Below are 14,270 nucleotides of genomic sequence, written 5' to 3'. Positions count from 1 at the left end.
AGAGGCTGGGCAGGGCTCTTCCGGGGTGCCAGTGAGGGAAGGGCACCAGGCAGAGGATACTGTCCCGGCAGCGGTGGGCCAATTGGTTTGTTGATGCAAGAAACTAGGGGATTATGAAGGTGCTAGACCCTTGCAGCTGCTGCTGACTGAGACACAGGTCATTGGTGACTCTCCATCACCCTCTTTGGCTTATTTAAAGTCATGTTGAGGTCCAAGTGAGTTCCGCTTCTCTTTGCCCACTTCCTCCAGCTTGGATTATGCACTCTTAGAGTACTGGCCTTTTCCCTACTTGCCATCACCCTCTTTTGGCACTTCTGCTGGGAACTGCCTGACGGAGGGGTGCTGAGCCCTGGGATGGATGAACTCTCTGGGACCCACAGGGCATCACTGCCACTGTGGACAGGGGCTAAAGGGAAGAGGTTGGGGGGCTGGGCTAAGCTGAGGAACTTTAGAGACACTGACAGGGCAGCTATAGGAATCATAGGAAACAGAGGGATGGGCAAGGCAGAGTCAGGTAAAGAGGCTTAGGAAGCAATTCTCAAGAAATGAGGTCGGGTTTGGGGTCTAGAAGTGATATCGTAGATAGATTTCGCGTCCTACTCCAACTCACTACTTGGCAGGAGCGGCCTGCCACAGTGGGTTGAGTATGGAGATGAGTTGAGTGAACACTAGAGGACTGGCCCGGGGGCAGGCTCAGTCTGTGAATACCGCACTTGGTCCGGCTGCTCTAGCGGTGTGCCTGAGTCGTGCAGGGAGGCGGGAACAGGCAGGTGAGGGGGCAGTCCTGACTCCGGGATGCTGAGATGCTGACAAAATGCTGGGCCCCTGGGGCTCAAGCAAGCAGACTAGGCTTGAGGGCCTGGAGGTCCTGCAGAAAGTGGAGACTGGGGATGTTGGGATGATAGAGGTGTCAGAAGCCCGGGCACAGTGTCTACAGGGGTGAGGCAGAGATCTGGGAGTCGTAGGCCTGAGTAGCAGGACCTGCCAGCACAGAGCTCTGTAGGCAGGTGGCTAGGCCTGGGGAAATGAAGATGGGGGTGAAGCAGAACCTGCTGAGGCAGAGAGGATGTGGGATCTGGGTCATCTGTGCTTGGCATCCTAGTGGTGGGAGCATTTGCACCATTCAGTAAGCACACGTTGGCCCCTACTGTGTCCAGCCCTGCACTGGTCAGGTGGCCTCGGAAAGAACCCTCGGGAGGGGAGTGCAGAGGGAGGGGGTTCAGCAGGGGCTGTGACCTCTGGCTGCTGGCTGGGGGACTGGGCTCTGAGATGGCCCTAGACCTGGAGGAGAGGTGGCATCAGAAGGGAAATGAAATGGGGCTTGGTGACAGCTTTGTAGCCATCTCTGGGTCCCACATATTTCAGGGAGTGAGTGCTGAATGAGTGCATGCGCCAAGGTGGGGTTCAGCTCAGAGCAGTGACGGCAGACAAGCTGCCTGGAGCCCAGAGAACAGGGACTCCAGGGTCCCTTGACCTGGGAGTGTGAGGGGGCTGGTGACCAGGGCAGATGTAGAGTTAAAACACTTAGCAAACACCTCCCATCTATCTCTCTGGCACCAGCTCTGCACTGGGTGACACAGTCATGGTCCCTGCCTTCAAGACTTGAAGTTTATTTTCAGGGCCAAGAGGGAGGAGGGTGGGAAAGGTATTCTAGGCAGGGTGAACAGTGTGGGGAAAAGTGTGAAGGTGTGGAAGAGCCTGAGGTTTTCTCAGAATGATGAGGATCTCAGTCTGGCTTAGTATGAGAGACACCCATAGATGAGGGAACAGAGGTGAGTGGGACCAGACTGAGAGGCCTCACATGCCATGCTAGGGAAGCTGGGGAGATGGACACAGGGTGGTGGGGATAGGGATCTAGACCCAAAGCATCAGGCAGCCAGCATGAGAGGGGGATACCCTGGCAGGGGAGCACTGAGACCAGCCATAAAATGGGGAGAAGCCTAGGCATGGAAATCTGGGGGCCAAGAGAAGGTCAAGATCTCAGAGGCGTACTCCTCCCCCTCACTCCCAAGACCCCCACTTGGAGAGGCTAACCCACGTCCCTAGCACAGATCCTGCCCCAGCTTGGTCCATCCAGCCTCACAAAACTCCCTGGTGACAAGTCATTCAGTGGCCAGATTGAACGACCTCAGCAAAACTGGGGGCTATCTTGTCAGATGAGATGGGGCTCTATGAGTAAGATGGCTCCTCCTCACAACCACGTTAGGATTTACGGCAGCACCAAAGCCGGGCCTGCAGAGTTGGGAAGAGTAGGCCAGTGGCAGGAGCTCGACAAGACAGGGTAGTACCACTGCCCCTCCCTGAGGCTGGTGGCCCCTGGGGAAGAGCAGGACAATACCTAGCTCTGGCCCAGGCAAGTCTCTAGTCTGAGGGAGGAGACCCAGGCTCAGTCTGGATAAATCTGAAGTCAGTGGAAGCGGACATAGCTCTGGCTTCAAGAAACAATAGTTCGAGGAGGAAAACACATTTTGGTCCGAGGGGGATTAGAGCCTTCCTCTCAGAAAGCCCCCAGTCTGCGAGCAGCCCCGGCAGAGGGGAGTGCTGGTTAGCTGATGCGTCTCTGAGTGGACTTCCCGGGGAAATGGAAACAAGCAGAAACAGGAAGGCAAGTGTGCTGCCCACTGCCTCTCCAGTGACCCCTGCCCCCTGCCCCAGGTTCACGGACCAGGATGAGCGCGTGATCCAGCACTGCTTCCACTACACGAGCACGGTGCTCACCAGCACCCTGGCCTTCCAGAAGGAGCAAAAGCTCAAGTGTGAGTGCCAGGTGAGTCACCTACTCTGAGCCTCTCTTGGAGACGGAGTCACCCGGCTCTCAGCCCCAGAGCGTCACCCATAATGGAAAAGGCCCTGTCTTTCTGGACTGATGGCGGGAAGTCAGCTACCTAGTGCCCTGGCGGCTCCTGAAAGCCGAGGTCCGTGGTTCCTCTGGCCAGCGCCGCGGGCAGCAGGCACTGTGTGCGATCGTCCTCTAGTGTTCAACTCGGGTACTACAGCAACGTCTGGGCCGCGGGAGCCCGAGGTGAAGGAGCATCTGGGGCTCAGGATTACCGTGCTCCTTCCCTGGGGCTATACTTCCCACTCCTTCACTTGGTAGCCAAATGACATAATTAGTCCCTGCCAGTCCCCAGTTGGAGGCAGAGGGCTGGAGAGGGTGACACCTCTGCAACACCAACCTCTATGATCTTCATTCTCCCCATTCCAGGCTCTTCTCCAAGTGGCAAAGAACCTCTTCACTCACCTGGGTGAGTGAACTGTCCTCCTCCGTGCCTGGCTGTGGGGTGGGAGAGGCGGCGGGCGTTTTGGGGAGGAGAGGAGAGAGGGCTTGGGCTGGGCACTCTAGCCAGGTCTCACCACTGCCCTCCACGCTTGTCCCACCCACAGATGATGTCTCTGTCCTGCTCCAGGAGATCATCACAGAGGCCAGAAACCTCAGCAATGCTGAGATGTAAGCGAATCTACCTCAGGGTGGCACGAGAGAGGCCCCAGTCCTCAGTCCTCGTCCCCTTTTTCCTTTTCCCTCTATTTCCCCCTCCACTGCCTTCTTGAGGGACCCTGTCATGTTTTGTGTGATCCTTTATTTCATGCCTGTGTCCCTCACTAGTAACGTCAAATGACAGCAGAGGTGGGGCTCGCTTTGCTGTCCGTGGGTCCCCAGTGGGTCCTAACACAGTGCCTGGCACACAGTAGGCGCTACAAGGGGGAAAAAAAAATCACTGGAATGAATTAATGTCTGGAGTCAGCCGGCCCTCCGGAGCGTCTCATAACGGAGCACTCCTTCCAGCCTTCAGAAATCTGGGCTTTGCCCTAAGTCGTGAGAAGTGGGGGTGGTCGGAGAGGAGTGACAGGGCCCTGTGGACCAAGGCTGTCTCCCCACAGCTGCTCCGTGTTCCTGCTGGATCAGAATGAGCTGGTGGCCAAGGTGTTCGACGGGGGTGTGGTGGATGACGAGGTGAGGCCCGGACGCGCGGAGGGCGTGTGTGGCCGTAGTCCTGGGGGCCGGGGAGCAGGCGGGACAGTCGATGGTCCGCTCTGTGGCCGGCCGCTGACTTCCTCCCTACTCCAACACCGCCCTGGCAGAGCTACGAGATCCGCATCCCGGCTGACCAGGGCATTGCGGGCCACGTGGCAACCACCGGCCAGATCCTGAACATCCCGGACGCGTACGCGCACCCGCTTTTCTACCGCGGCGTGGACGACAGCACCGGCTTCCGCACGCGCAACATCCTCTGCTTCCCCATCAAGAACGAGAACAAGGGTGCGAGCTCCGGGCGGCTCCGGGAAGGGGGGCGGGCCGGGCCGGGGGCGGGGCCTGAGCAGGATGGGGCGGAGCCGAGCGGAGGGTCGGCGATTCCTCTCCCCCCCCCCCCCCCCGTCCCCACCCCGCCCTAGCGTCCGGCAGCAGAAAGGCCGCCGGGATGACCCTGGCCGGGACGTCCCTTGAGGACACCCTGGGAGGGCAGACGCCGCCGGACACATCCACCGGCCGGTCCTAGCCCCTCTCCGGTCCCCAGAGGTCATCGGTGTGGCCGAGCTGGTGAACAAGATTAATGGACCATGGTTCAGCAAGTTCGACGAGGACTTGGCGACAGCCTTCTCCATCTACTGTGGCATCAGCATAGCCCATGTGAGTGGGGACAGGGGTGGGGCCGGCGCAGGACTCTATGTTCTCCTCTCCACATTGACTCTGTCCAGATGGGTCCATGACTCAGAGCTGTTCCTGCTGCCGTACCTACTGGTCACCTCTGGCCTCAGTTTCCCATCTGAAAATTGGGGATACTATTTCTATCTTGTCCCATTAGCCTCCTAGGATCAGGGAAAATGCCAGTTGTCATTATTGCCCACCCTCTTCCCAAAGGAACCTCAACCCAAGCCCCGGTTAGCTTCTTTTTGGGAAACGTTGGGTCTCATTGTCCAGAATTGGCAGCTCTGACTCGCGGAATCCAACCTTTAGGTTCCTGAGGGTCTCCCACTGCCTTGCTTCTCTTTCCCTGCTATGGGACTCAGGCTCCATGACTAAAGACTGGGGCAGGCTCAGGAGGGGATTCAAAGTGCCAGATCAAATGCCAAGAGGATCTGGGGAGGAGGAGGAGCAAGGGGAGGGAGGTCTGGGTGAAGATTGGAGGAGGCTCCCTAGTCTGGGCTGGAGCTTGAAGGCTCGGACTAGGGCCAGCATGGGACAGGAAGGGAGGTTCTATCTAACCCCTTTATCCCCTTCCTGGGCATTCTGGGATTTCATTTCACATCTTGCTTGAGCCCCATCTTTCCCTCTCTCCCCTAGTCCCTCCTATACAAGAAAGTGAATGAGGCCCAGTATCGCAGCCACCTAGCCAATGAGATGATGATGTACCACATGAAGGTGAGGCCTGCACGGAGCTTCTGTCCTCCTTCTCAGGATCCCAGGGTCCCCCGCAGCCCACCTGTTGCTTCTCTGCCTCCCAATTCCTCGGGGGCCCAGGACGAGCCTGGGTTTTCTGATTGCCCTCTCTTGAAGATAAGAAGATAGACCCAGAGCGATGCCTGGCCTCCTGTCTCCTGCTCTCCTTCAAGGCAGCCTCTCCCAAGCAGTTTCTGGTTCAGCCCCAAGGCTGGCAGCAGGACCCAGCCCAGGGAACAACTTGGTTCAGCCGGGTGTTCCCCACATCCGGGGAGAACTCCCATCTTGAAAATTACTGAAGGCTAGGAAGCTCACTGAGGGTCCTTCCCCCAGCTCCCCTAGGTACAGTGGTCCTGCAGTCCTCCGCAGTCTGCTGATACTCTGTCTCATTCCCAGACTCTGGTTCAGAAAAATGGTCCCGGGCTTTAGTTCTGAGTGTGTGGTGGTCATTTTCCTCTCACCTGTGTCCAAATCAAAGGGTCCTAGACTTGTGGGTAGAGTCAAAGCTGTGGTCGGAAGGATTGAGGTTAGACTCTGGGAGGTCCCCCCCCCAAAAGAAGGAACCCTTGAGTTAGTGTCTGTGAAAGGCTGACGTTGTTTGGGGGGGCTCATGAAGGGGTGTTCTCTGTCTTTGCTAAGGATAGACTGTTACAGATGGGGGTTCTCACAGGCAAGGAGGCACAGTAGGTGGGCTGGACAGCAGTGATCTCTTGCCCAGTGAGGGTGCATTCTGGGTGGGGGTACCCCCTCCCACTGTGGGATTTTGGGGGTGAGGACACTGGATAGAGGTGGAGGCCATCTTCTAACACCCTGGTTGGTTCCCTCTAGGTCTCTGATGATGAATACACCAAACTCCTCCATGACGGAATCCAGCCTGTGGCCGCCATTGACTCCAACTTTGCCAATTTCACCTACACCCCTCGCTCTCTGCCCGAGGATGACACTTCCATGGTGAGCTGGCCCTCCCCCATTTGACTGCAAGAGGCAGAGGGTATACAGCCAGAGGTTTAAGTTAGATGTGGATAGGAACTTCCTGGCAAGACAGTCATCACCAAAGGCTAGAGAGCCTCCCTCAGGGATGGAGCGGGCGTGTGGTCTGCCAGCATGGGCCCCACGGCCTGCCCAGGGCTCAGGGCTGGACTGGATGATTGCCAAGGGCTGCTCCAGAGCCAACAGTGTCCAGGGCGTGTGGCCTCAGGGTTGGCACCTCCTCCCTGGGTTTCTAAGATTTCGTGTGAGCTAGGTTCCAAGAGTCCTTAGATCCTGTTTCTGAAAATTCATGGCACTGAGAACGCTTGGCGCTACCATTTCATGGTTCTCTAGGTTTTTGGTTTTGTTTTTTATGGTTCTCTGGTTTAGATCTAAAGTTCTAAGATTCCAAAATTTTGGAGGCTTCAAGGGCCAAGGCAGAACTGACAGTCCCACTGATCCCTCCCTTCTGCTCTCTCCAGGCCATTCTGAGCATGCTGCAGGACATGAATTTCATCAACAACTACAAAATTGACTGCCCAACTCTGGCCCGGTGCGCACCCCAGCCCTCCCCTCCACGTGCAGGCAGCCCTGGGCTTTGCCTCCCTCTGTCCTCCATTCTCACATCCATTGCCCCAGCGCTCCGGACAGGGGTCTCTGTGGATGACTGGGAGTGGCCCGATCTGTGGGAGTGGGGCAGATCCCTGAGTGAGAGGCAATTCCCAGACTCTGGGACCACGAGTAAAGGAAAGGAACGGGGCAAGGCAGAGCCTGAAGGGCTTCCTGGAGGAGGAGAGCCTGAGGCCCCTCTACTGCCCTCTCTCCTCCCCTCAGGTTCTGCTTGATGGTGAAGAAGGGCTACCGGGATCCCCCCTACCACAACTGGATGCATGCCTTTTCTGTCTCCCACTTCTGCTACCTGCTCTACAAGAATCTGGAGCTCTCCAACTACCTCGAGTGAGTGGCTGCACTGGCCGCCCAGTCTGGCAGCTGCTAGAGTCCCCTTCTTTGGGATAGGGAGGTACCTCCAGTGTGGCAGGCCCTCGACATGCATCGCCTCCTGGGACCCTCTTAACAGTCTCGTGAGGAAGGTTGCATAGCCCCATTTTCTGGGTGGGACTTGCTCACAGTCACATACCCCTGGAGCAGTGAGCCTGTCGAACTCCAAACCAGGGCTGCTTCCCAGGAAAGGGACCCAGGTGTCCTGAGCTCCTGTCGGGTGGCTCCTGGACATCTCATGCAGCCATTCTTCCTCTGGATGTGTGGGAGGGGGCTGATCTCCCTCTCCTATCTGCCTCACAACCAGGGACATCGAGATCTTCGCCTTGTTTATTTCCTGCATGTGTCATGACCTGGACCACAGAGGCACAAACAACTCCTTCCAGGTGGCCTCGGTGAGACTCTGCCCTCCTCATAGTGGGCACCCTCCTGGGGGCATCTGGGAGTCTCACCCCTCCAGCCTGAGGAGAGGTGGGAGCTGGTGAGACCAGGAGCTGGTTTAGAGCTGGGAGGAGGCTCGCCGAGGCCTTGCATGGGCTCTAAGATGGGAGAGTGGTGAGGGGCAGGGAGGACAGGGCAATGCCTAGCCTAATATGGCAGGCACTTACATCTGATGGGAGGAGTGATGGAGACTTCCCCGGCTTTTCCAGAAATCGGTGCTCGCTGCGCTCTACAGCTCCGAAGGCTCTGTCATGGAGGTACCACCATTCCACCCAATAGCCCTGTACCCACCATCCTCTTAAGGCTGGTGGCTTACATAGTTACTGTGATCCAGCTCCTCCCTTTCCCAAGCCCCGTTCTCCAGACAGGCCCTGAGGGCTGTAGCCAGCCCCCCAGGACATGTCTGGCTCCTTTTGCTGGATGGGCTTGGAGGGGTGCCGGTGTGGATGGGGGTGTGAGTCAGCCTGCAGGTTTTGCCCGAGCCCAGGTCTGCACAGGGAGGACTTGTATTTAGCATGTTTCTCTTTGTGTATCTGGGAATGCCCTGTGCAACCCCCACCCCACCAGGCCTAGGATTGCTCTGGCCATCACTCCCAATTTTGCCTTAGGTTGTTTGGATTGGGTCTGTCCACCCCCAGAGCGAAGCTCCTTGGGGCAGGGACAAAATCTGAGACATCTCTGAATTCCCTGCGCTTGGCACGGGGCTTGGCACAGAGTAGAAGCCAAACTTGCAAGGTCACCTTGCCCCACGCTGCCCCCCATAACACCCCACTGGAGACTGCCCCTGTTTGCATGCCCCCGGGAGATGAGGGGCTCACTCCCTCCCAGGACAGCCCTGCTTCTGCCCTCTGTGCCCTGGGCTAAGCCTGCTCCTCCTCCTAGTGACAGCCCATCAGCATCTGGAGACAGGGGCCTTGCCCTCACCTCATCACTGCCTTTCTTTGTCAGCAAACAAATGTTTGCTGCATGAATTAGTGTCTAGGACTCCGAGGGATCATTTCAGAATGATTCCAGTTTGAGAGGCTCTCAGAGCTTGCCTGGTTGTGTCCCTCCCTGTGACAGCTGAGGGATCTGAGGCTCAGGGCCTGCAAGGACTTGCCCAGGGTCACACAGAGAGCCAAAACAGAGCCCAGAAAGGGAACCAGGTCCCCAGACTCCCTGTGTCTGCCTGCTCTGCTCACCTTGGGGGGCTGGGGCTGTACCAGGTCTGCTCCCTCTCTTGGGGTCAGCAGTGAGCAGCGTCCCCCGTCCCTGCTAGGCCTCCATCTTTCCTCTCCCCCGACAGAGACACCACTTCGCTCAAGCCATCGCCATCCTCAACACCCACGGTTGCAACATCTTCGACCACTTCTCCCGGAAGGTGACGGGGCCAGGGGTGGGGGTGAAGGAGTGGGAGCCCAGAGCTGGCCTGAGGCAGGAGAAGGAGCTGAGGGAGTGGGTGGGAGTGTCTGGCAGGAGGTCTTGACATTCCCCCCCTCTCCCCTCACCCTGGCCCAGGACTATCAGCGTATGCTGGACCTGATGCGGGACATCATCTTGGCCACCGACCTGGCCCATCACCTCCGCATCTTCAAAGACCTCCAGAAGATGGCTGAAGGTGCCTGCTTTTAACCCCGGCCTCAGGGTTGGGGAAGGAGCACCAAGAGGGTGATGTGCCTAGAGAGCAGCCCCAGGTGTTTAGACCCACCCCCTCCAGCATGGAGCCATCAGACCCAGGCAGATCCAGCACCAGCCCTCTGGCTCCCATCCAGGGTGCTGGATTTCCTGGACCATGCACGTAGGGTGGGCCCTGGGGGCCTTGCCCTCAGAGAGAGGGGACTGGGTCCTTGACCCCACCCTCTCCCCAACAGTGGGTTATGACCGAACCAACAAGCAGCACCGTAGCCTCCTCCTCTGCCTCCTTATGACCTCCTGTGACCTCTCTGACCAGACCAAGGGCTGGAAGACTACCAGGAAGATCGCAGTAAGTGCTGCCCCTCCCCGAGGAGGTGCAGGCTTCACAGCCGGCCCAGTCCTGTGCGGCTCCTGCAGCCCAAACACCCTCTCTGGGCCGAGCTCAGCCTGGCTCAGTTCTGGGGAGACAGAAACCTAGACCACGTCAGGGCGACAGATGGGGAGACTCAGAGAGGGGCATGGACTCACCGGGTGTCACACAGCATGTCAGTGGCTGGTGGAAGGGGGGCCGGAACCCAGCTGCTCCTTCCCATCTGGGGCCATCCCCCGGCCAAACTGGGCCTGAGGTGGCGCTGAGGGATGCCTCAGTTTGCCATCTTGGGAATGAGCTGTAGAGGAGCTCAGGTGGACGGATCCCATGCACAGAGTATGACCAGAGTGTTGGCCTTTCAGGAGCTGATCTACAAAGAGTTCTTCTCCCAGGGAGACTTGGTACGTGGGGAGTGACCTCGGCCGTCCAGGTTGCGGGGAGGGTCCCTGGCCTGGGGCTGGGAAGGCCTGGGTTAGTTTCATCCTGGTGCCTGATGGAGGGAGAAGGGGCCAGGCCTGACAACTTGCGCCTGCAGGAGAAGGCCATGGGCAACAGGCCGATGGAGATGATGGACCGGGAGAAGGCCTATATCCCCGAGCTGCAGATCAGCTTTATGGAGCACATCGCAATGCCCATCTACAAGTGAGAGAGCTCGGGGAGCCTGCTGGGGGGATGGGGCTGGCTGCGGCAGACACAGGTGCTGGGCTGGCCTGCCCAGCTCCCGCTGACCCACCCGGCGGCCTCTGGGCCCAGCTGTCTCCCTCTGGCCCATAAATGGGGCCTTCACTTCATGCTCTCCTTGAGTGTCCAGTCCTATGCCTCACACTCGGGTGCAAGTTCTACTTGCAGTGTAGCCCAAATCTCCCTTGCTACTCACAGTCTGACTTCTGACCCTATCCCTGCACCCTTGCACCCCCAGGCTGCTGCAGGACCTGTTCCCCAAGGCAGCAGAGCTGTACGAACGCGTGGCCTCTAACCGTGAGCACTGGACCAAGGTGTCTCACAAGTTCACCATCCGCGGCCTCCCGAGCAACAACTCGCTGGACTTCCTGGACGAGGAGTACGAGGTGCCTGAGCTGGATGGCACTAGGGCCCCCGTCAACGGCTGTTGCAGCCTTGATGCTGAATGAGCCCCTCCCCGGGACCCTTCCCTGCCCAGGCCTCCTCCTCACAGCCCTCCACTGGACCACAGGTCCTAGGTTCTAATCCAGGACTTACCGTGCCACCCTGGGCAAGCACCGACCTTCCCGGGCCTCAGCTTTCTTGTCTGTATAATGGAAGCAAGACTTCCAGCCTCACCAAGACTTTGTCATTTGTCCTCCGAGAGCACAGGGGCGACTGAGGAGCAGTGGCCCTGCTCTGCACCCCTGACCACATCTTGGCAAGTCCTCCGCAGCCACTCTTTCTTCTGAGGCAGCCTGGATGGTTTCTCCTGGGCCACGTTCCTGCTCCACCAGATCTGGCCCTCTTCCCTCTTCCAGGGTCCTCCTGCAAGGAGGAGATGGGACGTCTCAGTGAGCAGAGAGTGGCTCTTAGAAACAGTCGTTAGCTCTGCTGGATGACTAGAAATAGCCATGAGACCGAAGGTGCCCCTTAGGATCGCCACTATACTTAATGGTGGGCATTGGAACCTGGGAAGCTGCCCGGGCCCCACACAAAAGCTGCCAGAGGGCCGGCTCAGTGCTCTGGGCAGAGGGGGCTCAGGAAGAAAGCAGGATGGGAATGGTGGGCAGAAGGATCCCAGGGCTGGAAACAGGCTCCAGTTGAGTTAATAATGCTTCCTCCTGGCTGTGTGACCCTGGGCAAGTGACTCCCCCTATTTGGATGAGACAATTCATTTTCTAAGACCCCTTTTAGATCAAAGTCCCATTGGCTCTGTGGAGTCCCAGGAGAAGCTGTGGAATGTCCCTGCCACCCTAGGGCAGAGAGCCGACCCTGAGTCCTTCAGGGGTCCCCTGAGTGTCCCCCCCCCCTTAGCCCAAGTCCCTTCCCCATCCCTGCAGTCAGAGAGGGCTGCCTCAGCCCTAGCAGGGCTCCTATCTTCTTCAAGGCCATATCTACCCGTGCCCTGGGGCTTGGAAGACCCCCATAGGGCCGGGCCCCTTGGGTCAGCCCGGCTGCTGGCTTCTCCCTCCTCTGTGTTGTTCTGTATGTGTTGTGGGGTGGGGGGAGGGGGGCCACCTGCCTTACCTATTCTGAGTTGCCTTTAGAGAGATGCGTTTTTCTAGGACTCTGTGCAACTGTTGTATATGGTCCCGTGGGCTGACCGCTTTGTACATGAGAATAAATCTATTTCTTTCTACCAACCCTCTCCCATGGGGCTATTTCCAGATATTGTGCACGGAGATGGGGGAAACAGAATTGGGGCCAGAAAATGCTCTTTAGAACTCCTTGGCTACCGGAGCCCCCACCCCTTGTGCCTAGCTCCTCTTCTAGGAGAGTCACAGACCTGTCAGGGTACCCCTGGACCAGTCCTCTACTAGACTGTAGGGTCTTAGAGGTGGATGGCGGATGAGGAGGCCTGGGCATGGAGCAGTGAGAGGACATGTTGGCTGGCAGAGATTGTGGACTGGAAAGAAAGAATTGAGGGGCTGAAGCAATCAAGGAGGCTGCCTGGTGGAGGCAGCCTAAAGCTCCTCCTAAACCCTCTGTCTGCTGGCCTACTGGTCATGAGTGCCCATACAGCCAGGGCCTAAGCCTCTGAAACCCCTCCTGGCTTTCCCTATCTGTGTCCCCATAAGTCCTGCCGAAGAAGTACGCCTGAGTCTGATTCTACACCAGATGCAGCCCGAGTTGTGTCGATTTAGTTCCCTGCTTTTCTGGTTGTGAGAGTGTTTGCCTCTGCACAGAGAGGCAGATGCCAGACTGGACCATAAGGAGGCTCTGACAGGTAAAATCTCTAGACCCTGCCCCTCTCTTGCCTACGCCCCCTCCCCCCCCATTTCCTCTCCTGTTCATCTCTTCCAGATCAGCAAAGCTTGCTGTGTTAAGTGCTGGACACTGGGACTTCCTTTCCTAGGAGAAAGAGGAAAGGAGGGCTGGGAGGAGATGGTTAGGGCTACCCTGTGACCACTGGCGGTGCCCCAGGTGCCGGCCTTTGGGACCACAGAGCCTATTGGTTTCTCACGGTTTGGTACCTGCTCTTCTGGGCTTAATGGTTTCGGACACCTAGCCTTCCCTTAGGAGCTTGGGGTCCAGTCCCCTCCCCTGCCCAGCCCCTGCTTTGGGCCCCCAGGCTGTCCCTGTCCTCTCGCAGCACAGGACCCAGGCTGACCAATGGGCCCCCAGGCGGGGGCAGGCCAGTGCGCAACAGGGCCCCCGGCTGACCGGGGCTGGCTATTCTAACGACATGCAGCTGAGCCCAGCATCAGTGCGGGCTGGCACAGGTGCTTCTCTGCCTGGGATCCACCCCACCCCCAACCTTGAATGTGTGTATGTGTCCCTCTTCTACCAGCTTTTGGACAAAGGGAAAGCACAAATCCCCTGTGTGCACACTGCAGGGACCCCGCTCCCCCTCCCTGCATCTGTTGTCTGTCCCCAGCTCAACCCTCCCTTGAGGACATTTAATCCCATTTGAGGCCCATGCTGTGACACATCCCTCCTTGCCACCCAGCTGAGTGAACAACTCACAAATATTTCCTCATGCATGCAGGACCCTGTGCTGAGGCCCAGAGCTAACTGTCCTTGTCCTTGGTCTGGAAGGTCTAGCAGCCTGGCCAGGGAGATATGGTCACAGGACATGACAACTCCATGGGACTCTTGGCCATGGGGCTCCAGGCAGGATCATAAAATAACCCCAGAGGAAAGGCAGTGAGGTCTGGAAGATGAGCAGGTACTGTTTTCCTGTGGGCAAAAAGGGGACAGGCGCTCCTGGTAGAAGGGACTGCTCATACAAAGACACACAGGGAATGAAGAGGCAGAGGGAAGATATGGCCAGACCAGGGAGGGCCTTGAATGCCAGGCTGGGAAGTTTGGTTTTACTTCGGGGGCAGTGGGGAGCCAGGGAAAGTTTTCAGTAGAGGAGTGACTTGGACCTGGATTTTAGAAAGATCCTGCTGGGAAGCAGAGAAAGGACTGCAGGATTGAGATGGGGCAGGGGTCCTTCTAGAGCTAATGCTCCGTGCCCTAGGCCGGGCGGAGGGAAGGAGGAATTCAAGGCATGTTGGATCGGCAGAACCTGGTGACCAATTGGATGGAGGTGAGGGCAGAGGGAGGCCTGGGAGGTGACCTGGAAGGTGGGTCCACGTGGCCCCATGAACTGCCTTAGTGGCCTTGGGTGGCCGCTCAATGCCACTCTTACCTGCAGCCAGGTGTGGGGTGGTGCCTCCAGCAGGAGGTGAGCTCGCGGGAGGATGGGCGGGGCAGCTGTTCGCGCGGCTGGGGGAGGGGCGGCTGGATAAATGGGAAGACAGCTAGGAGGAGGAGTCTCTGTGCCGCTCTCCCGGGCAGCTCTCACTAGATCTGAGAACACTAGGCTTGGCCCCATGGCTTCTTGTAGCT

General features: G+C 58.1%; 1 protein-coding gene across 2 annotated transcripts in view; it reads left to right on the top strand.

The window, feature by feature from the left end:
* The window catches only part of PDE2A (phosphodiesterase 2A), a 91,150-nt gene extending 79,074 nt beyond the window's left edge, over positions 1 to 12,076 (top strand). For both annotated transcript variants that reach the window (XM_032426928.1, XM_032426929.1), the window contains 18 exons: positions 2,656 to 2,767; positions 3,206 to 3,245; positions 3,385 to 3,448; positions 3,880 to 3,952; positions 4,081 to 4,258; positions 4,515 to 4,627; positions 5,282 to 5,359; positions 6,206 to 6,328; positions 6,829 to 6,899; positions 7,181 to 7,303; positions 7,653 to 7,740; positions 7,996 to 8,043; positions 9,072 to 9,146; positions 9,284 to 9,383; positions 9,637 to 9,749; positions 10,133 to 10,171; positions 10,306 to 10,412; positions 10,690 to 12,076. In XM_032426928.1, coding sequence (XP_032282819.1) covers positions 2,656 to 2,767; positions 3,206 to 3,245; positions 3,385 to 3,448; positions 3,880 to 3,952; positions 4,081 to 4,258; positions 4,515 to 4,627; positions 5,282 to 5,359; positions 6,206 to 6,328; positions 6,829 to 6,899; positions 7,181 to 7,303; positions 7,653 to 7,740; positions 7,996 to 8,043; positions 9,072 to 9,146; positions 9,284 to 9,383; positions 9,637 to 9,749; positions 10,133 to 10,171; positions 10,306 to 10,412; positions 10,690 to 10,900 — 1,756 coding nt within the window. In that variant the 3' untranslated portion in view covers positions 10,901 to 12,076. The remainder of the gene's footprint in view (positions 1 to 2,655; positions 2,768 to 3,205; positions 3,246 to 3,384; positions 3,449 to 3,879; positions 3,953 to 4,080; positions 4,259 to 4,514; positions 4,628 to 5,281; positions 5,360 to 6,205; positions 6,329 to 6,828; positions 6,900 to 7,180; positions 7,304 to 7,652; positions 7,741 to 7,995; positions 8,044 to 9,071; positions 9,147 to 9,283; positions 9,384 to 9,636; positions 9,750 to 10,132; positions 10,172 to 10,305; positions 10,413 to 10,689) is intronic.
* Positions 12,077 to 14,270: the final 2,194 nt, after the last annotated feature.

The sequence above is a fragment of the Phoca vitulina genome, unplaced genomic scaffold (genome assembly GCF_004348235.1).
Source record: "Phoca vitulina isolate PV1807 unplaced genomic scaffold, GSC_HSeal_1.0 scaffold36, whole genome shotgun sequence".
Lineage (NCBI taxonomy): Eukaryota > Metazoa > Chordata > Mammalia > Carnivora > Phocidae > Phoca > Phoca vitulina.
Note: the sequence above shows the minus strand (reverse complement) of the source record. Positions and strands in the feature narration are given on the sequence as shown.